Source organism: Euleptes europaea, chromosome 10 (assembly GCF_029931775.1).
Source record: "Euleptes europaea isolate rEulEur1 chromosome 10, rEulEur1.hap1, whole genome shotgun sequence".
Classification (NCBI taxonomy): Eukaryota; Metazoa; Chordata; class Lepidosauria; order Squamata; family Sphaerodactylidae; genus Euleptes; species Euleptes europaea.
The window spans coordinates 40471854-40495844 of NC_079321.1; the positions used below are offsets into that span (position 1 = coordinate 40471854).

A 23991-nucleotide genomic window follows, 5' to 3' on the forward strand; every position below is an offset into this window, starting at 1 on the left:
GTTGCTGGGCCAGGTTTTTCCTGGCACAGCCTTGCTGTTCTCTAGGGGGGAAATTCCCCATTTTTGAATTTTAAAATTTAAACAGGCTTTTTTAGCCTTTCGGCTGCTGGGGAACCTCTTTGGAGGTGCCGCAGCAACGCCTTGGCTACACCGTCCCCGGCTACCGCAAAGCTCAGGAATAAGCTTCCAATTTTACCTGTGCCTTTGTGCTACACATCAGGTAAGCATAGAGAGCTATCATTTTTAAAAACTGGAATCAGATTTGCTACCAATTTCTTCTAAAGTCTTTTCCAACATCAGCAACCAGGGAGCTTCAGTAACGTTCTGATCTTATGCATATTAACTCAGAAATAAGTCCCACTCGGTTAAATGGGGCTTATTCCCATTTATGTGTATTGACAGAATTGTAGCCTTTGAGTTTATGGAGCTGCTTTCACTGAACCAGACCCTTGTTCCATCTAGCCCAATACTATATACTTTGATTGCAGTGGATTTCAGAGTCTCAGCTACAAACTACTTCCGGTCCTGCTTTGGAGATCCGTTTATCCAAAGATGCTAGCATCTTAACTTGGGGATCTTGTTTCGTTTAATCGGGGGGGGGGGGGGCTGATACATTAAAAAATGGACTCCATGACCTCTTGCCACCCAAAAGGTGAGAAATCTTTACAGATCTACAGAACACCTTGTTCTTGGGAAACCAGTACGTTCTTTTCACTTTTTACAATAAATTATTTCAGACAAGAATTTCAAGCAAGAACTAAAGGTGGTGGAGAACACTGTCGTTCACACACATATATGCTGCATATTATTAGGGAATTAAGCATTAAGTTTTTGGATACATTCTGCAAAAACAATTCAAATGTAGACCTTGGCGGGATTTGTAAATAACAGAAAAGTGTTACATGAATTGAGCTTTTTACGAGGGTTTAGGGTTGCCCAAGGCTGACAACCTAGCAAAAAAAGATAAACACCTATGCTGTAAAAAGTGGGTAATTAACCAAAGTACAGCAAGAGGCTCAAAAATATTAGAAATAGAAATAGAAATAATGACAATACTTATTTCAGTGTGATAACAACCACTTCAATATATTGTGCATGTAAACTGCATAAATGTATTAAATGTTCTTAGCATGACATTTCCAAGTCACAACAATTCAATGAATTTCATAAATACAATAAATATTCCTATATATAATTAATGGCAGTACAAATTACCAGCATCTGTTGTTAATTGTGTGCAACAATGCTCTAATATAGAACCACAGACTGTACCAAACAGCAGCTAGTATTAATGGTAGAATGCAGTTGTGAACATCCCTGTATAGATTGAAAGAACAGTCAAAATCACTAATAAGGCTTTTCAAAAAGCATAAAGTAAATGATACCAATGTAAACCCCTCCAAATGCACAATTGTATAAGCATATAAAGCAAAGGGGCCAGCTATGCTGTGAACTGAACTGTCATTACAAAGACAATACAGCTGTACTGAACGCACGCACTTGGGTGTGCCGCTTGAAGCGGAAAGAAGGAGCGTGATGATGGATGACATAGACAAAATAAACACACAAGGAAATGTCCCGATATGAGAGTTAGGAGCTGGAAAAAGGTTGTAAATTGAAGGTGTGAGCCCGGTGAGTGGTTGAAAAGCCCAAATGCTAAGGGAAGATGGAAAAAATGTAACAGTCTGTTGTACAAACTCTCACTTCCCGGTGGTAGAATTCTTGTCCGGGACAGTGGCAAAGCCGGGAATCCAGGAGGGATTCCGGGATACGTTGTAATGATGAAGAGTTGTGCTGGTGGAAATGCTTTTTCCAGAATAATCTTGCGCTTTCACTAAGAATTTAGATTCATCAGCCAATAATTAAGTTCAAATTTTCAAGAGGAACCACTCTTCCTTCCAACAAGTTTTGAACAAGGCTGGCAACCAGCTGGCAACTGGTGGGACAATTTTGCTGTTGCGATCTTCCTGTCCACCATTCTACAGTGTTGCGACTTCACTTTCAACATCAACAAGAAGTGATGGCAGCACATTAAGGTGATACTCTACCATGCGCCTGAAATTCTACGGTTTTACAATAAAATACTGGGTGAATACTGGAGTGTCACTCCTACACACTGATGTGACTTCTGGTTCAAGCCAAAAGTGACATCACATCACCAGGGGTGAAAGCCAAATTCCCTCCAATTTCCCCCCTACCATCTAAGCAGGTGGTGGTGGGGACACCAGGCTGCTGCAGGGAGTCCAAAGCAGGAGACCTGATATACCTATGATGGCTCCATCTCTTAACGCCACTGGACTCCACCCCTGGTTAGGTAGGCCCTGAGCCAGGCTTTGCCCCTGAGATGACCCTTGCATTTGTCAGATTTGTGCCTTCTAAAAACAGGCAACCCTAGTAGCCAGCCAGTGTCCTACTAGTCTGACTAGTAAAACTATCTAGCAACCATTACTGGTTTCTGGAAAAGCTAGTCAACTCCAAGCCCAACCTATGTCCTGCAAACAATGTCCCTTGCTCTTCCTCTCCTTTTTCATATTCCTTCCGGTCTCTATCCCAAATTGCCAAAATTCAGCCCAGGCTCTACACCCTATCCCCAGCTAAGGGGGTGATATTTTTTGAAATCAATAGTTGGCTGTCCTAGTTATAACTATGGGGTCATGGTAGGCTTGCCAGGCCCCGCTGCTCCACCAGCGGGAGCTTCGCAGGGCCGTGGCCTTAGAGCACAATGCGTGCACGCACCTGTCACGGCGCGCCCACAGGCAATGCGCTATGTCACTTCTGGTTTAACCCAGAAGTGACGGGGACGCTCTAGCAATCCCAGCCAAAAACTCTATGGTTTCTATAGAGTTTTGTCTGGGATTGCAAGAGCGTCCACGTCACTTCCAGTTTTACCCAAAAGTTACGCATGCACTGCGTCTGCGTGCACGAGCCCGCAGTGCCCACCAGCCCTCAGCTGGCCACGGGCAGCCTGATGGATGGGCGGTAGTTTACCCGCCGCCACCAGGCAATTGGCAACCCTAGGTCATGGTCTCTGGTGACCATCACTTTCCCTTATAATGAACTTGATGGTCCTGCACCTATCAGTAAGGGAATAAATCAGGGTTGTCCACAGATAAGGAAAGGGTTTTTATATGCTTACAGGACTACCTAGATATTCACAAAAATTATCAGTAATGCTTAAAAAAAGGAACAGTAATTTTAAAAAACAGGACCCCCCCCTTCCCCCTCAAAAAACCTGGCCACATGACAAATCAGCATAATCACTGCTCTTACAGCGCATTCCTGAAAGGAATGCCTGCTCCGGGCTTAGGAGGCAAACCAGCGGCGTTGCCCCCTAAGGAGGTTTTGGCACCGCCGAAACCTCCGCCCAGCGCAAAAAAACCATGCAGCCCTCATTGGGTTGCACAGGAGATACGCCAGCAAAAAGCTGGTGTGGGCCCTGCGCCGGCAGAGGCCTTTGTCAGCCTCCTAAGGCCTTTGGGTCAGGCTGCCGGCGCATTTCAGGAATGCGCTGTTGGAGAAGTTCTGAGCATTAGCTGAAAAAGAGGGGGAAAGGAAAAGGGGGGAGGGGCTTGGGCTTGCTCCAGGCTCTTCCAGTATTTGCTAATGAATAATGCAGCATTCCTGACACCCATTCCTACCTCCTAAACTCTCCCATATAGAACTGGGACAGATTAATAAAAATACCCCACATGCCTGGATAGTACAGCTAGCAATGGGGATAGGTGAGCAGTTTTCTATTTACATATCCCTCACTCCTTGCCATCAGTTTTATAGTGCAACTGTGCTGTAGTGCTAGTTTGCTGAAATTAAAGGCTAGGTGGACAGGAACCTTACTCATCTGCCTCGGAACACCTTTTCCTCTGTTGTAATACTGAAGGTGAGGAAAATCTCCCACTTGTTTATTCCCCAACCCAGTGGTTGCTCAGGGGCACACAAACTTGAAACTGCATTATACTCTTAGCCCCAGTTCGGTGATGTAGGCAAGCAAGCTGGCTATATAAACTGGACTTGCTTTTGCCTGCCAATAGTCATATCCAAGCAGCTTGTTACAATAAATTCATGAGTGCACAGATTATTCCACTCAGATCAACAAGGCTCCCCATAAGAAGCCATGTGTGGAAGAGTTTCCAAGACATTGAATCAGCCGACAATGTTTTAATCCTATGCTAAGAAAGTGTACTGTTCTTTGCAGAATGATGTGTAACTAATGCTTACTGAAATGAAGAGAGATAGCAGAGTGGTATTTCTTTACGTATGAAAGGTAGGGTTTATACAAGATCCATTTTAATATACCACAAGCAAAGAAGCCAGGGCTGGAAGTATAAAATTAAGAGAACACCCAAGTATAGTCTAGTTTGGATTTTAATTTGCTGTAATTAGAAAATGCTTGCACATGTGAAAGGAATTCCTTGCCTGTGTACTCATAAAGGATAATAACAGATAGGAGCTAGCGACTGCCAGAAATTCATCTCTTGCGGAGAAACATATAAGAGTAATCAAAAACCATGCCAGAGCATGTGCTTCTCAATAAAAAAAAAAAGAAAACAGAAAAAAGATGAATGGTTTCAGGTAGCTGGCTTGAGGTTAACTCAGCCTTCCATCCTTCGGAGGTCAGTAAAATGAGTACCCAGCTTGCTTGGGGTAAAGGGAAGATGACTGGGGAAGGCACTGGCAAACCACCCTGCAAACGAAGTCTGCCTAGATAGGCACAATAAGCCAAGTGGCTAATAGTTAAAATGGATACTAGTCATGATGCATACCTATTCTCTCCAGGATCAGAGGAGCATGCCTATTATCTTGGGTGCTGTGGGACACAGGCAGGATGGTGCTGCTGCAGTCGTCTTGTTTGTGGGCTTCCTAGAGGCACCTGGTTGGCCACTGTGTGAACAGACTGCTGGACTTGATGGGCCTTGGTCTGATCCACAGGGCTTTTTTTATGTTCTTATGTTCAAGTGGGGAAAAAAATCCATCTTGGTCCTATGTTATGTATACCACCTAGCTGTACCCCTGATGTTGGATGAATGTTAAACAAGAATAAGCAATATAAATGGTTCATGTTCATTAGAAATAGGACCTTCAAATACCTATGGAACTGGCACTCCAGAGAGCCTAGTATTTATATCACCAGCAGCCCGGGGATCTCCGCACACACGCACATACACGGGTAAAGCTGGGGGGGTAGGAACCTCCCGGGGAAGCGAAGCAAGCACGCAGGCCGGGGAAATGGAACACAGGGAGGGCTGGGCCCTTTGGCGGCGGCGCGGGAAGGGAAGGGAAGAAAGAAAAAGAAAGAAAGAAAGAAAGAAAGAAAGAAAGAAAGAAAGAAAGAAAGAAAGAAAGAAAGAAAGAAAGAAAGAAAGAAAGAAAGAAAGAAAGAAAGAAAGAAAGGGGAGGGTGGGAGGCTTCCCCCCCCCACATACCCACGCACTCACCAGCGGCCAGGGGATCTCACGCACACACGCACATACACAAGCGCGCAGGCCGGGGGAATGGAGCACGGGGAGGGCTGGCAGGGGACCCTTTGGCGGCGGCGCAGCAAGCGCGCGGGCCAGGGGCTCAAGCAGAGGGAGGGCTGGGCAGGGACCCTCAGCAAGGGGCACGGCAAGCACGCAGGCGGTGGGGGGGATGGAGGCAGGGGCCTCTGCCGCCCCAAGAACTCGAGGCCGTGGTGGGGCAAGCGTGCAGGAAGCGGGGGGGGGGAATTGAGGCAAGGGCTTCGCCGCAGCAAGAACTCGAGGTAAGCCACTCACTTGCCTGGAAAAAGCCGGTAGGGCACGGGCGAAGGGGAGGGGGCCAAGAAAACAAAGTTGGGCTGCCGAGAGAGCTGGCCAGGCACATGTTTTCTCTCTCTCTCTCTCTCTCTCTCGCAAGGAACAGGAAGCAGGGAGACTTGGAGGAAACGCCCCCACAATCACCCAATCAACCTTCAGTTTTGTGTGCACGCGCTCTGGCTTCCCAGTGAAGCCCGAAGTGCTGAGATGAGAGCCTGGCTAGCGACAGCTAGCTCCATGGAGCTCCTGGCCTTGGCAGGCGGGCCCGGGGGCCGGACAAAATGATCTCGCGGGCCGGATGCGGCCCGTGGGCCGGAGGTTCCCCACCCCTGCCTTAAAGTAACTCCATCTCTGAAAAGTAGTAGAAAAGAGCAAGAATCCAGTAGCACCTTAAAGACTAACAAAAATATTTTCTGGCAGGGTATGAGCTTCCGTGAGCCACAGCTCACTTCTTCAGATACCACTGTGAATTACCATCTCTGAAAAGTTATTAAGTCAAAATACTGTTTGTTTAAGGAGCAGTAGACCTCTCCCAGAAGTCTACAATGCAACGGTGGAGTGCAACCCCCTACGCCAATCCCCCTTCAAAGTACTAACTGAACCTAGAGTAATGAGATGTGACTGAATCTAAGGCCCAGCACAGGGCAGCCTAATATATTGCTTTGTTTCTCGAGAGACTCGGAAATATTAGAATGAAGCCAGCAGCAGAGTTGTCCTTGAAGCTGCCGCCACCTGAACATTCTAATCGTTGGCATAATCTAGCCAGAGTTAAATACTCTCAATCCATTTATTTCAGTGGATGAGTGTCAAGGAAGCCTGTCTCTGCCACTAAAATCAAGGCAGCTTAAAGAGTGCTTAACGTTGGCCGGGTTATATCCAGTGCTACAAAAGGGACTGAGAACCAAGGTCCATCATTGCTTCAGAAGGTGTTGCATACAGGGTGCTCCAAGGGTTAGCACAACATAATACCAAAAAGAATGAGCTGTGATTTGGGAGGTCCCCAGTTCAAATCCCACCTCTGCCATGAGCTTACTAAGAAGCCTAAAGAAAGACGCTGCCTGTTGGCCCACTATCTAAAATATGAAGATAAAAATACTGTTAAGGGTTGTGATAACTCTTCCCTCAGTCTGCAAATTCTTTGTACTGAATATTCCACTGAACATTATGTACTTCACAAAATTATGCAAAATGATGTATGATAGAAACTCGGATATTATCCTTCCCTGGCAGAGCTTTATTTTTTCTCCCTCAGAAGAAAGGCAACCGTAAACTACCACTTGGGGAATGGCAAGTAGAAACCAGCAGATGCAAATCATCTTTGTCTTGATTTCAAACATATCCCACAGCAATTCAAGGCTTGACACTTAGTAATGTTTTGTTTCTTTCCGATTCATAGCTTGAGGGAGGCAACATGTTGCTGCGAATGCTGGCACACTGCTTCTCCTATCCTCAAGGAATGCATTCAAGTTCAATCCTGATCTCCTGAAACATGTTTTGACATTGCTGCGGCGCAACGTATGCCAACACTTGTCCCGCAGCCTGGCGTGAAACAGACGTTCCAAAGCAAACTGCTTTGTATGACCAAATACTACTTTGCCTTAAAAGCAAGGCTCAAATCGAAAACATTTTTCCCCACCTAGAATTCCTTTCTTGTTCTTCTGCCTCATTAAAAAAAAAAAAAAAGATCATCTGGCACTTCACGTGGCTGCATTTGCTGCAGGAAATTATCGGTGGCACAGAAGTCTGCACTTCTCTGTATGGCCTTTGTTAGGTTCTCTTCCTGTTCTCCGTGGTAGCTACTGTTCCCCCCCACCCATGCATTCCATTCAAGCTTTTAAAAAGCCTATTCAAGTCAAAGGAAGCTTTCCCAGCACTTTCAAAGGGCTATGAATTGGTCTCCAACACTCCCTTTCCAGTACAATTGAGACCTCTCCTAACCTCTGCTCAACGACATAGCCAGTAAAGCTCTTCATCATTCATTAGTCTTCCTGGGTAACAATCCCAGCCTTTTCAATATCCTTGTAATGTTGTGCCAGAAAGGGTGCACAATAGTCCAGGTGTGCTCTTTCTTAAACGCTTCTGCATTTTCCTGCATATATGCTCCCCACCATCACCAAGTAGTTTATAATGATCAGCTTTTCCTATTCCATTTCATATAAAGTATGGAAATGAGATCAAGGCAAGACACATATTTATGCTCCGTTTCTGCCCCTTGAAAGACACGGCTTAAGTGTTACATAAAACTTGTTCTGATCACCCGCTCAATGATCAAGAGAAATGAAGCCTCAGTACATGAAGCTGTACTTGATGGCATTCAGTCCTTTACATCCTTGCTCCCCTCTTCACTGACTTATTAACCTTCCCTTGCCCCTTCTATTCACTACTGTTGTTTTCCCCTAACCCTTTAAAAATGTAGATTATAAGCACAATTGTGTGTATGGAAGAAAACCTTCAGTATATAGAGCTGAGTGCAGATTCTCAGCTTCCAGAGAATCTTAGCTTTCATTTTTAAAAGAACAAGTTTCTAGCCCTTATTGTTGTGAACATGTGCTGAAATGACTTGTCAGAGTAGTGGCTTGTTTCCAGTGGTTAAGAATGGCGCTTTGGCGCTCTAAAAAGTTTGAGTCTGTCCTCCTCATGAACAATTATTAATTATACAAAGTAAGGTGGGGCACATTCTATTAAAGTGCATAATTCATGCACCTTGCAGAACTGAACTTTTCATGATTCAGAATAGTAATTTCTGGTTCTGGATTTCAATTTGCTTCTTCTTGAATTTCAAGATGTTTATTCCTGAATACAGTGTGAGAGGGAATGAATTTTAAGCTTGCATATGCTGTCTCCTCACCATAAAGTGACCTCTGTCAGTACAGCCTGTTCATCTATATCCAGGCTCTCCCTGAACTGTTATCTTTCCTGTCCTGCAAGATCCCATATTAATTTAACGTAGCATTTTGTTGAGCAGGACACTAATGCTTTGTCCAGACAGAAGGAGAGGGAGAACATGTAGGGAGAGTAGGATGTAGACTTGTTTCCTTGCTAGCTTGGTCCAAGAAGTAACATTCAAGCAAACCCTCCTTGTGCAGGGGGGGGCGCTACTTATCACCTTTTGGGGGGGCTACTGATCACATTTTGAGACTTAACAAAATCCTTTTGGATTTTGTAGGCATGGCAATCACATAGAAAAGAGTGTTTTTAGTATCTGCTCCATTACAAAATGAAGAACTCTGCAAGCTGTCTCTCCTTCCTTGCCTTTTGAGAATGTCATATGCCCACAAAATACTGTACATAACAAATGTTGAATAATCACAAATGATTAATTAGACACAATGATTAATTAGACAGAATAATAAGACACAACCATTCTCCTATTTGTTTATATTTCTGAGGAGAAAGGTAGAATTTTTCTCAAAAATATTGCAGAAGCTTTATTATTCATACACTCTGGGCAACAGGAAGCACCTTTATTTCAATAAACCTTGAGAAATATGATTGTGAGACACCTTAGAGAAAGCTCCATGGAAATTAAAGACATGTGTATGCATTTAGAGTATTTGAAATGATATCAGAACCACCTTACTATTTTCAAGTGGTATAGCGTTAAATAGAATGGAGAACCATCAGACAGAGAGAATGGCCTTTTGCTCCAACATGAGTAGATTTTTCAGGCAGTCACCTCTCAAGGCAGCAGAAAGTATTCCTGCAAATTGGTGTGTCAGGTTCCCAACCACCAAATATTCAGCGAGCTACCTGATGCAATAACTAGCGCAAACTTTAAGATGAACTTTTTCACAAAATGAGAGTCTCTACAGTAGACAAGTGACTGTTCAAGTTACCTTGTGGTGAGGAAAGCTATGAAAAATCAACCTGATTAAATGTAAAAGGAGAGATAAATGACAGCATTTTAAAAGGGAATGCAGCTTTCCTTCTCCATGTAGAAGATGAAAAGAAAGGCAGTGCAAGGATACGAGATTTTAACACAATTACCTTTAACAGTCTTAGTAGAAATCCACTGTATATTTAATATATATGAGAGGTGGAAGAATTTCCCATCACCAACATTTACAATGCAGTCCTAAGGAGAGTTACACCCTTCTAACCCTGTTGTCTTCAGTGGATTTAAGAAGAGTGTAACTTTCCATAGGACTGCACTGATAACGTATCACAGTGAAGTGACACTCTTAAGAGGTGTGAAATGTATGTCATATCTGCACTAGCTACACCATCAAGCAATTAACAGCTGCACTTTACTTGTGGGTAAAACTCCTTGTAACTCAAAAATGTAATTTGAAAAACAGACTTCTTTCTGTCTCTGTCTCTCTCTCTCACGCACACTTCATTTACTATTTTAAAACTGAGTAAGTATGCAATTGTTGAGAGCCAGCATGGCATCATGGTTAGTGTAGAAGATCAGGGCCAGGCAGGTTGAAACCCCCACTGAGCCAAGAAGCTCACTGGGTGACCCTGGGCCAGTCACACGCAGCCTTCCCTATCTCCCAGGCGGCTGTGCAGATAAAATGGAGACAGGGAACGCCTACATGCTGCCACAGCATGAGTTCTTTGGGGAAAAGCCGGGATAAACAAAATAGTAGGTAGGTAAAGAGACATCTCTGTACAGGCAAACTGAAATCTGGTCTTTGAGAAACCTATACAAATCCCATTCTGGATATCATCTGAGCAACAGGAAAACAGCCTTGGCTACTTACCGTGAAGGCTTCTTCTGCTCAGAGGGACGAAGGGCATCTTCATTATGGGTGTTTCCTTTTCCTCTTATCTCGGGAGGCAGGAACCAAATATTTAAATTTTTCTGACCTCTGAGGGTAAACGCCCCCTTATGATCAGTTAAAGACTTTCCGAGCCTTATATATTTAAGATAGACTGAAGAAACATGTTAGTTATAATTCTATACAAGAAATAAGTTCCTAATAAACATTAACGATGAACCTTTAGGATAACTATAAGTCATGAACCAACAAACAGCGTTTAACTTGAATTGAATGTCAACTGGAAGTTAGATGTAACCATGATTACCTGTAATTTTATTTTATTTGTTTTATTTATATTTTACTGACGTCTGGGCGGGCAAGATGCCCTTCGTCCCTCTGAGCAGAAGAAGCCTTCACGGTAAGTAGCCAAGGCTGTTTCTCGCTCAGAGGGAGAAGGGCATCTTCATTATGGGACATACAAGAGCTGTCCCCCGCCCTTGGGAGGGTTAGACGTCCTGAAGTATACTTTACAGTACTCGTCTGCCTAAGTCGGCATCTGCTGACAAGTATAGATCTAATTTGTAGTGTCTCACAAATGTGGACACCGAGGACCAAGTTGCGGCCTTACATATCTCTTCCATAAAGCACGGCAGTCGAAGGCTGCTGAAGTAGCCGCACTTCTTCCCAAGTGGGCAGTAACGCCCGCAGGAGCAGGTAGGTTACTTATTCTATAAGCCTGTGTTATGTATAAGGTGATGGTCCTATTAATGGATGCCTTGGACATATGCTTGCCCTTGTCAGGTGGTGAGATATGAACGAATAAGGAGTCAGAGTTCCTAATAATTTTAGTAAGGTAAATGTAAACAGGTAGTGCCCTTCTTAGGTCTAGCTAGTGCCAGGCCTTCTCCTTAGGATTCTTGGGGTTAGTGCAGAAGATGTAAGCACTATGTCTTGCTCCCTGTGAAACTTGCAGCTACATTTTGTCCTATCTCAGTGATTGGTTCGAATGGTAGTTGTGTGAGTGCTGTCAAAGCTGTGTGCAGGCTCTAGTTGTGAACCTGTGTCTAACAGGAAGAGCTAAATAACTGACGCCCCTTAAAAAGGCTTTTATGTGATGGTGTTTGGTTAAGCGGTATCCAGATACCTTGGGTACTATGGTAGCTATAGATGCCAGTTGCCTTTGTAGAGTGCAGGTAGCTAGCCCTAAGCTCTGTCCCTCCTGGTGGCTTCCTTGTTGTCAATATGGTAGTGACGGCCACCGGGCTATAACCTAGGGCTATAAGTCATCTCCTTTCAGTGCCCATGCGGTCAGTTTGTACCACCCTGGATTGGGATGGCATATTGGGTCTTGTAGAGGGAGATCTTGTCTGTCTGGAAGTCTCCAATGGTTCTGTATGGACATCTGAATTATAGATGGGAACCACGGTCGTCGCAGCCAATATGGAGCTATGAATCTGACTGATGCTTTTTGAAGTCGTACCTTTCTCAATACCCTTGGAGGGAGGGGGGAAACCCGTACAGTAGGTCGTGTGGCCCTGGTGACATTAAGAGGCCCATTTGTTCCGCCCCCTGTTGACGGTACATGGAATAGTACCTTGGCAGCTGGTGGATGATGCTGGATGCAAACAGATGAATCTGTGGTGTGCCGAATCTCTGAGTAATAAGTTGAAAGACCTCTGGATGTAGAGACCATTCTGCCTCGCTGATGTCCTGTCTGCTGAGCCAGTCTGCTTGTATGCTGACTGTGCCCTGAATATGTTCCGCTGATTTTGATGAGAGGTTGGACTCGGCCCAAGGAAAAATGTAGTAGCTTCTGAGGATCGTCCTGATTTCTAGGGCACTGATGTGAAGATTTTGTTCTTGATGGTCCATGTTGCTTGAGCCATTGTCCCTTGAGTGTGGCTTCCCAACCTGATAGATACGCGTCCGTGAAGATTTGAATTGGTGTTGGACGGAGATACTAACTTCCTTTCATCAAAATTCTGAGACTGAAACCATCATACTAGTCTTGATCTGACTTCCTCGGTCAGGATGAGATTTCTGTCACTTCTTCCTTGGTATGTCTCTTTGGTACGGCCTTAAGAACCATTGAAGAGGTCTTGCTCGTAAGCGTGCCCCTTGAACTGCGGGAATGCATGCAGACATGTGACCCTTCAGTTTGGTCAGGGACATTAGAGAAGGCGACCGGGAATTAATCGCTTTCTTTGCTAGAGATGAAATGTTGTGGATTTTTGTCCACTGGAAGGTATAAGGAGTTTGTCAGTGTGTCTATGTCCATCCCCCATCTCTCTCAATCGTTGGGATGGAACTAAGTGGGTCTTTCTGAAGTTGATTATGAGCCGTGTTCTGTTAACCTCTTCAGAACGCTCTCTGAATGATCTATGCTCTGCTAGTTTGAGCTTGCGCAAATCAGAATGTCGTCTGAGAAGGGTGCATTCTCACGCCCTCCTTGCGCAGAGATGTGACTGGTGTGTCCAGAACTTTGGTGAATACTCGAGAAGGGGCGATGATAACCCGAATCGTAAGGCCCTGAATTGGAAGAGGTGTCCCTTGCACGGGAACCGAAGGAAACAACAATGTGCCGGGTGTATTAGAATGTAAGAAAATGCTTTTCCCTGAGGACCTGTGTGACTGACTTTAGTGTCTCCATCCTGAAGCGCTTTAATGGGATAATCTGTTCAGAAACTTGAGGTCTAGGATGGCTTTCCATCCGCCGCCTTTGTTGGGAACAGTAAAGAATACTGAATAGACTCCCAATATATGCTCTAATGGTGAGACTGGCTCCATCGCCTTGATGTCTAAGAGGCCTCTAAAGTTCTATGGGTTTTTTTTTTTTTTTTTTTTTTTTTTGGGTGGGGGAATGTTGGAGATATTACTAGTCGATGTGAAGGAGTGTAAGAAAAACTCTATCTGATAGCCTTGTGAGATAATGTTTGTGACCCAGAGGCCTGGTTGGGAGGTGACCACTGACGGTGTAATAGGCTGAGCCTGCCTTCCACTGACTGGTGGCTGGCGTCACTGTTTGGTTGGGCGGTCGGGTTTATCCCCTTTATTGCCCTGGAAGGTGGAGGATTTTGGAGATTTATTGAATCGTCCTCCTTTACTAAAGGAGCTGCGATTCTGGTTCCGGTGGTTTCTAGGTTGATCAGGTATGTATCTTTGAAGTATGTGGTATGCACGAAAGGACATAGAGGGAGTGATCCCTTGGATTCCTTGTGTAGAAACTTGTCTTTGGTCTCCACTGATATGGGGACCAAATTGTCTCCAAGCAAGGTCTTTCCCTGATACAGGAAGCCCATAATAACCAATTTTGATCTATATACTCCGCTTGCCAGGGGCGTACCCAGAGAGCCTTTCTGGCAGCTGAGGCTGTGGCTAGTGTTCTAGCTGCATATGACATGTTATCTAAGGAGGAATCAGCTAGAAAGAATACCACTCTCGAAAACATGGATGACATGGTATCTAAGGTAGAATCAGCTGGAAGGATACCACTCTAAAAAAAAAAAAAAAAAAAAAAAAACATGGATGCCCTTCTGGCATCTGATGCTGCGGCTAGTGTCCTAGCTGCATATGGCATGGTATCGAAGTTCGAATCAGTTAGAAAGAATACCACTCTCAAAAAACATGGGTACTCCTGTAAAGGCGTTTCTTTCTTCCTGTGGAAAAAGTTGATATAACTTCCTAGTCCAAATTATTGCCGCTCTGTATACTAGGGCAGATGTGATAGAAGCGCTTGATAGTGAGTGCCAAGGCCTCTGAGCATTTATGCCTGCTAACTCTGCCTTCCTATCTGTAGGGTCCCTAATCATGGCAAGGCCATGTAACAAGGTTGAAGGAGTGAAGGCAGTGACAGGTGATTCTACTGAAGGCACTTTTAGAATTTTAGAAGCACCAATAAACCAAATATAAAGGCTTCCTAGAGGCTGTGGAGCATTGTATGGGTGCCATTGGTTTCTCCCGCTCTGCTTTCAACAGAGTTAGAAATAATCAAGCGCTGGCACAAACCTATCTGGAGTCTTTTCTCCCACTCTGAGTCCTCTGAGAGATCAAGAGTAGCTAGGTTTTTATGCCAATGCAGAAGGAAATCTTCTGCGTTAAATACTATAGACAGTCTGGGTACCAATTGGCAATTTTGTGACCGTGAATTAGCTTTCAGCGCTGCTTAGGCTGGCCAGCACGTACTCTCTTGGTACTACTTGGACTGGTGATCGGCTCACCAGGATCTCAGGCAGAGGTCTTCCACATCACCTACTACCAGAATTGGCCCTCTGCATGCCAATCCGACGCTCTGCCACTGAGCCACAGCCGTTCCCCTGCTTTGGCTGATATTCTGCCCTTTTAGTAATCAGATTACTGTTTGTGGTGCTGGAGGGTGTGATCCCTACGATCCCTGTATGGATGGGGCAGGATAAGGAGGTTGTACTGCCCTTAAGCCATCTGAGAAGGCGTTTTTAATCAGGGCGGAGAGCTCTGCTCTTACAGGAGTAAAACAGGCTGCATCTATGAGGGGGGGGCGAAGTCACCTTACCGGCAGTCGATGTCTCCGTTGATGCTTCCCGTCCTTGAATAACAATAGGCGAGCCGCCTGAGGACGGAGCATTGCGAGGCAAAAAGGCGAGCCGCCAGCCTCCTTCATTTTCCCCGTTTGTGCAGTGTGGGAGAAGTGGCTATAGCCGCTGTGTTCTCCTGGCTGCTTCCCGCTGCTTCCCGTCCTTGAATAACAATAGGCGAGCCGCCTAAGGACGGAGCACGGCGGGCGAGGCAAAAAGGCGAGCCGCCAGCCTCCTTCATTTCCCCCGTTCATGCTGTGTGGGAGGAGCGGCTACCGCCACTGTTTTCTCCCGGCCGCTTTCTGTTGCGATCTGGCAGTCGCGTCTTTCAGGCGCGGCAGAGCAGCGTGCGTTTTGCAGCAGGCATTTGGAGCGCTTGTTAGCGGTCGAGCCAAGCCGTTTGTACTTGCCTGCGCCGTTCTTGCCGATTTGCCTTTCCCTTTTGAGTTTTGGTCCTCAGGTCACCAGAGTGACTGTCCGAGGGTTCATCTAATTGTAGTGGTAAGGCCACTAGCAGGCTAGGGTCTAAATTGGCAGGTGCTATATAGCTGTCCTGATGCCGATCCGCCATTTTTTTTTTTTTTTTTTTTTTTTGGCGGGAAAAGACCCTTCTGAGGAGAATAGGCAGAAAATTAAGACAGTAAATAGAATTGAGTAGTAGATTAGTTAGGTTAAGTTTAGGTTTGTTAAAATAAGAATATGTTTAGGTCTAATAAGTAAGGTTAAGGTTTCTCTATTATTTCTGTAGCAGAGAGCTGCTAGAAGGCTGCTCTCCCGTTCAAGGCAGGAAATAGAACTGATCATAAGGGGGGGTTTACCCTCAGAGGTCAGAAAAATTTAAATATTTGGTTCCTGCCTCCCGAGATAAGAGGAAAAGGAAACACCCATAATGAAGATGCCCTTCTCCCTCTGAGCGAGAACATGGAAATTTACTTCTAGAATAAAAAATCAGGCAGGTAAAAAACACAGTAAGAAATGTAACACTGGGTAGTATTTTACTATTTTTAATGTATTTAATAATATTGTTGATATGCCTTAAAACGGGAATTAAATACTTTAAAAGTGGCCTGTAAGTGTAAACAGTAAAAAGAAACAAACAAGGGCTGGACATACCCCAAAGAACACTTCAGGTAAAAATCCCTGCAACACATTTTAAGTGCATGTGGAAAGGTTTGATGACTGCTCCTCACTGCAGGAGAGGAGGCTACAGATACCGAACAACAACTCATCCTCATTCGGTTGTCAAGAATTTCAAAGGGGCTGGTTAACATCACGAAACCTGCTTTCTGGCTGCTCTGCATGGTCTCCCCATCCTGCCTGATGCTGACATAATAAGGGGACATTCCTCCCAGGACCTTAAGAGGCTCCAGTGCTTTTCAAAGCCAGCACAAGAGAGCCCACTTGTGGACAGAACTTTAGCCAAAGGAAGTCCAAGAAACCAGCCTTTGCCTTTCAGCAATCTTACTGTACTCTTCCTAGGACCAGGACCAGTCCCAACCTGAGCTATAAGGGACCCATCACTGCAAGATCTGCTTATGTCATTCAGCCGTCTCAAATACAGCATGCTTAACTGTCACCTTCAGATAGTCAGCATGGTATTTATTAAGATGGTGGGGGCAGACGTTAAGAGTACAACAATGCAAAAACGTTTCCACAGAAATGCATTCTGACATTCTCATAAAAAGTCTAGAACCTGATCAGTAGGAGCAGCAAATAGGAGTTTAGGATGCAACAGAACTGGTACACACATGATATGTGATAAGCTATTGGGTTTGAAGTTTACACCGGTGGCATCACTTGTTCAACAGGTTATGAAGGTACAGCCCCCACAACCAGCAGCATCTCACCAATAAAACATAGGTCTGTTTTCCCACAACTGAAGGACTCATTTCAAAAGAAGATTATAACAAAAATCCAAACTGCTAAAGGACCAGTTTATTCAACTTCAGAAATTCAGGAAGAATTTGTTTCATTTTACTCTAAGTTATATCAGAAAGAAAATACTCCAAAACAGAAAATAGACAAATTTCTAAACTCAATACAAATGAAAGCTTTGTCAATGACCCAGAGAGAATGTATTGAAGCTCCAGTAACAAGGGAAGAAATACAAGAAGCAATACTGAGACAAAAAACGGATAAAACACCTGGACCAGATGGAATTACTGCACTATTTTATAGAACTTTCAGTGACAATTTAGTTGGATTTTTTGGTTCACTTTACAATGCAATTTTGGACGAGGGAACATCCCCGGAGACTTGGTCACACGCATTTATATCACTGATACCCAAAGAAGGAAGAGATCCAGAAAAAACATCTAATTACAGACCTATATCGCTCTTAAATGTGGATTACAAAATTTTTGCTTCGGTTTTGGCATGTAGGATAAAGCAATTTATTAAGGATCTTATACATGAGGACCAAGCAGGTTTTATACCAGGAAGGCAAATAAAAGACAATGTAAGAATTTTACTAGATTCACTGGAATATTATGACCATAATATTCAACAAACTGCGGCTTTTGTATTTTTGGATGCAGAAAAAGCCTTTGATATGGTCTCTTGGAACTTTTTGAAACGGATTTTGGATAAATTGAATTTTGGAGATCGTTTTCAGAAAGGTATATCGGCTATTTATACCTCCCAACAAGCTAAAATTTTGGTTAATGAATCAATGTCAGATAACTGCCAAATCACGAAAGGGACTAGACAGGGATGTCCCTTGTCTCCACTTTTATTTTTGTTGGTGTTGGAACCGCTATGTGTGAAACTAAGAAGTATGGAGGACATCCGCGGGCTAAGAATTAAAAAACATGAATTTAAGTTGAGAGCATTCGCGGATGACCTACTGCTAATTTTGGAAAACCCAACACAGTCAATGAATATACTTCAGGAGACTTTGGATGATTTTGGAAAAGTATCAGGCTTTAAAGTGAATCAAGAAAAAACAAAGATAATATTTAAAAATTTATCGGAAATACAACAACAGGAATTTATATCATATACTGGCTGGGAGAAAGCTAACAAAGTTAAATACCTGGGAATTTGGATCACTGCAAAGAATAAAGATCTGTTAACCAACAATTACCTCAAGTTATGGGGTAAGATTAAAACTGATATGATTATATGGTCAAACAAAAAATTGTCATTAATGGGACGTATCTCAACGATCCAAATAAATGTCTTACCGAGGATGCTCTTCTTATTCCAAAATTTACCAATAATATCACAAACAAAATATTTTGAAACTTGGAGGAAAGACATTTCAAACTTCATCTGGCAAGGAAAAAAACCAAGGACTGCTTATAAATACTTGGTGGATCTAAAAACTAGAGGAGGTTTAGCACTGCCTAACTTTCAACTCTATGCTGAAGCGGTAGCTTTAGTATGGCTAAAAGACTGGATGAATTTGTCAAATGTACGTTTGCTAGACTTGGAAGGTTATAATAACTTAAGTGGATGGCATGGTTATTTGTGGTATGATAAAATTAAATTACAAGCAACATTCCGTAATCATATAATCAGGTCCTCTCTACTTCGTATTTGGATGAGATATAAACACATTTTGGAACCAGAAACACCGATGTGGATATCGCCCCAAGAAATGCTAACTTTGCGCCCACTTAGACCAGACAAATTTATTACTTATCAAGATCTAACTAATTGGGAAGGAAAGAAATGCTCACTAAAAGACTTTCAACTGCTTAAGGATGATTTACAATGGCTTCAATATTACCAAATCAAATCAGTTTTTGTACAAGATGCAAAAAAAGGTTTCTCTAAAGAAAAATCTCCTTTTCAAAGGATTCTACTAGACAATAATACAAAGCTGATTTCTAAAATGTATAATCTCCTTTTAACAATATACTGTGAGCAGGACACGATTAAACCAACTATGATCGATTGGGCTCAAAATGTGGGACATGATATTGTTTTAAATAAATGGGAAAGATTATGGTCTAAAGATTTAAAAGGAATAAAAGCACAGTCAGTGCGAGAAAACATCTATAAAATGATGTATAGATGGTATCTAACACCCAAGAAAATTGCAAAGATTTATAAAACGATGTCCCCTACTTGTTGGAAATGTAACAAAGAAATTGGTTCCTTTTATCACATGTGGTGGACCTGTGACAAAGCCAAAGACTTCTGGGACATGATTTATAACGAACTGAGATTAATACTACAAAAGAATATATCCAAAACACCAGAAATGATGTTATTGAGTATGATTCCAGACGACTTAGCAACACAAAGAACCTTTTTGATATATGCCACAACAGCTGCGAGACTGCTTTATGCAGCGAAATGGAAAGGGCTAGAAACTCCAGAGAAAAAAGACTGGATTGTTAAAATGTTTGAAGTGGCAGAAATGGCAAAACTCACAGCTATTCTAAATGAAGAAAATGACGTTCGGTTTTTGGGGGAATGGGGGGCGTGGATGCATTATTGTGAATATGAGTTAAAATTGGGAAGAATGGAAGAATATTTTCTAATCTGATCCAGAGGATTATTTTTGATTTTTTTTTATATTGAATAAGCATAATTATATTTACTAACAGATTATGGTTTTTTATATATGGTATTGATATTTTATCAAGATTAGATTACCTATGACGGGAGGAACTTTTTATTAAGAGGCAGATAGAGGTGATGGGGAAGTCAAAAAATTTTCCATTTCTTTTTTTCTTTTTTCTTTTCTCTTTTTTATTATATGATATGGAATTATAACAACTTTAGGTTAGAATTGAAATTCGATATTGTTATAGATGTTGTTTAATGCAATGGAAAATTTCTATCATAAAACCCAATAAAATTTATATTAAAAAAAAAAGAAATTAAATGTGAGGATGCCAATCTTTCATGGAGCCAGCACCTCACTGAACACATGAACATAGGAGGGGCCATGGCTCAGTGTCAGAGCATCTGCTTGACATGCAGAAGATCCCAGGTTCAATCCCCGCCCATCTCCAGTTAAAAGGATTGGGTAGTAGCTGATGTGAAAGACCTCAACCTGAGACCCTGGAGATCCACTTCCAGTCTGAGTAGACAATACTGACCTTGAGGGACCAAAGGTCTGATTCAGTTTAGAAGTGCAGTTTCATGTGCTCTCATCTGCCAGCATCACATTTTAAACAGGCCTTATTTTACAAAGTGTAACAGGACAAAACATAATATCAAAAAAGCCCTGTTGGATCAGGCTGAAGTCTTGCTTATTTAAAATATTTATACTCCATATTCCTTGGTATCAATAACTACAAGTTACAACAACAAGTTGCAACAACGCAAAACACACAAGTCCATTCACAGACAAACACAATGACCAATTTTAAACACATGCACAGATTAAAACAAACAAACACAGTTAAAATTGCTGAGCCGTTCACCCTCCTGCAAATGCCCTCTGAAAAAGAACTGTCCTACATGCCTTCCTAATTGTAGTTAGGAAAAGTGCCCTCCATACCCACTCTGGCCATTCCACAAGACTGAAGCTACCAACAAAAAAGCATAACTGGCATGTGAGACCATACCAGGAGATGCAGTATGATAATTTAGGCCAGCATCCTTTTCCCTACTATGGCCAGGGAGAAAGTCTTCCCCAGATGACTCTGATTAATCTACCTCCAACCTTGTAGGCATTTCAGTCACCACAGAGCATTCTATCAGTGTTTCTACCTTCACGTCTATCTTATTCTATCCTATTTGCAGCTAATTCTAAACTTTTCAGTTTGTATGTTTTGTACTGCACTCATAAATTTAAATTTAAGCATTAAGATGTGCAGGAACCAGAAAACATGAAGGAGAACACTTATCCAAAGGGTTCGGCTTCACTTGCTGCGTATAAATCCCATACTTAAATACCACTACAATGAAAAGGCCAGGCTGTGGTACAGCAATGGGACATGCAGGCTTCACAGCCCTCTGCCCTGAGACATGTCACATGTCCCTCTGTGGTGCTTACAAGAGGAAGTCACACAGACTACCATAAAAGTTGACACCTTTCACCTGTCATACTCATTCTGCACTTGACAGCAAGAGAGAGAACAGACTCATTCCTCTGCAGATGCTGAGCAGACAACCGGCATCTTAAAATTTCTCATGCCTAAGAACATGATCTCTGTTATCCTGTCATCTGATGAGGAAGCAAGGACTTCAAGATCCAAGCTGCACAGAATGTGCCCTTTTCTTATAAGACCCAGACTATTCTCAGGACTGCACATACTCCACTGTAAAGACACAATTAGCATTCTATGTTCTTATGGAGAAAAGCAGAAATCTCTGACATACATGATGTGAAATATTGCTTATGCTATTTTGCCTACTTAACCATAATTTATTCTTGTTTTTTTTTTCCTGCTGGGCAGTGAAACTCTCATACCCTCATCCTCTTGAAATATTGTTCATTCACCTCTAGGGTTTCTGAGATCTCCGCAGACATTGCCTGTACATTTTCAAGCATATTCCACAGTCATAAAAGCTAGAAACTTGTAGGTTGTGGGGGGGAAAGAAAGCCAAAATTCTCAGGAAACTGACCATGGATTGTAGTCAGCTGCTATGCTTATTGTAGCTATCTCTTTGCCTTTACTGCATTATCTTTTTCGCCCACTTTCTGCATTAGGGTATGCCATGATTTAGACAGTTCTGGGGTTTGCATTGTTTTCTAATTCTGTAATCCTAGTCCTATTGCATGCTATTGGTTGTTTTATGCTGTCGGATAGAATTGCTTTTTATATTTTGTAATGCACCTTGAATCTCAGTGAGAAAGGCAGTCAATACATGAAGTAAAAAATAAAAATAAAAAAACACTTTCTTGGGATTAAGCCTACTTCTGAGTAGACCTTTTTAGGATTGCTCCGTATACCTCCTATTTCATGTTATACACTTTTTCTGCACTCTTGCAGTATTGCTACATATATACATGCAACATGAGCACTATAACACATATTTGGGCAATGAAGCCAAAGAAAGGTGGAATAAAGGGATACATATAAGCACATACACAGAGAGAGCAAAAGAAACCAATTACCACGGATTCAGAAGGCAAATCAGACGTAAAATAAGCAGTCAAAAATGTAGAATCCTAATAAATACAAGTCAAAGGTCGTGGAACTACCGTATAATGCATATAGTTCTCAGTACATTTGTTTAAACAAACAAACAAACAAAAAACAATTAAGCATTCCTATATATACTCTTAACAAAATCCAAACAAGTGTGTATATTACCTGTATTTATGAATGATGGCATTAAATAATTTCCCATCTCGCCAGCAGGTAGTGAAATTTTCACAACGAATTCCAGCATAACCCTCAGTTGTCTGCTGTGTCCACAGGAGCAATCTCTCTTTCGCAGACATATCCTCTGACTCCCCAGTAACATGGATGTCAGAAATCTAAATTGAAATAAAACAAACCACTTGAACTAAAATAGATCAAAATAATCAAAAGGAAGCAGCACACCCTCCTCCCTCATCGCTCCCAATTCACTTGATCCACCATAACTGAGGAGGGCACAGATTTAAGCCAGTAAAAGCCTAGGCCCTTTTGGGCAACATCATGGAGTGGAACAGTTATTGTGACAGGACTCGTACCAATACAGCTGAACTAATTCAAGGACCTCTGCTCAACTGTAAACCAGGTAGCTGCACTAATTGAACTGTGTCTCTGGGTGGCCATCAGAAAATGCATGGAGTCTGGGCTGATGGTTCTGTAAACGAACCTCAGCAAGTTTAAAAGTAATGGGGAACACAGAACAATCCTCCTCTCCCAAGGCATTAGAGAGGATAATTAACATGGCAAACTCTGACCAGCAAGCGGAAGTAAAGGTAAGCAGCTTACTGGCAAAGAGCTTTGGAATAGTGACACATTGGAAATAGAAAAAGTAGCAACATCAGGTAAAGGGGAATAGAAGAGCATTCTTGGGAAGCCAGATGGTTTGTACTGTTTTCTATTATACAGAGACTAGTGCAGACCATACCATGTCTAGGTGTTCTCAGAATGGTCTACCAATGAATGCAGACGAAAGACTCCATTCAATTCAAACATGCTGAACCTGACAAAAACTAGAAAGCACAAGATATTATGTGCAGCTGGGCACCTGGGTACATGTATCTTGGGAGACTATACTGTTTTAGAATGCATGTGTCCCAACATTTGGACCATAAGCGTAGCCATGCTGTGTCAAAGCAATTGTCCATCTAACCCAGTATCCAGTTTCCCACAGTGGCCAGTCAGATGCCCCAGAAAAGCCCACAACAAGGCACAGCCCTCGCCTGCTGACTATTCCCCAGCATCTGACAACCAGCCACAGCCTTATCTATGAACCCAGAGGTTCCCTTTAGCTATCATAGTTAACAGACAATGACAGGCCTATCCTCCATAAGTGTGTCCAACCCCCTTCTTAATCCTTTCCTTTTATCCCTTAGATGCTCCTTGATCAATTGATCTTGAGCAGCATATATCTAGTGTTGGAGGGGTATAAGGACTGAAACAAATCTTGCCACTGACAATGTAGCCTTGGGGTCCCTGTCGCTTAGTAAAAAAGGCATTATGTCAGTCACAGAGGCATTGGATTTGTATATTAAAAAGGGGGAAATATAGTGCGATCGAAGTTCCTCGTAAAAGCGGCATTCCAAAAGGGCATGGGCTAATGTGTCAATAGAGCCAGAAGAGCAAGGGCAGATCCTGTCTGAGTATGGTATATTCAGAATTCTGCCCTGCATTACCATAGAAGGATTAGCATTCAATCTAGCCAAGCAAAAAGCTCTACAGAGACGAGGAGTTGTCAGATAATATGTATAGGCAGGCAGACCACGTGGAGGGGGTATTCCGAAGAACTGGGATGAACAGACGCGACGAGCACGAAAAGTAGTGCTGTTATAATCGAGCTCTTTAATGCGCTTTTTAATTTGGCAAAAGCTTCAGTTTTCCCAAGATCTGATAACATATCCTGCGAGAAGCCCAGCAA

The 23991-nt window shown here is 42.8% G+C and overlaps 1 protein-coding gene across 1 annotated transcript in view; it reads right to left on the reverse strand.

Annotated features, from left to right (window-relative positions):
- Positions 1–23991, reverse strand: part of DST (dystonin) — a 389172-nt gene that overhangs the window by 223527 nt on the left and 141654 nt on the right. Inside the window, exon 9 of the mRNA XM_056856095.1 lies at positions 22251–22417. Coding sequence (XP_056712073.1) covers positions 22251–22417 — 167 coding nt within the window. The remainder of the gene's footprint in view (positions 1–22250; positions 22418–23991) is intronic.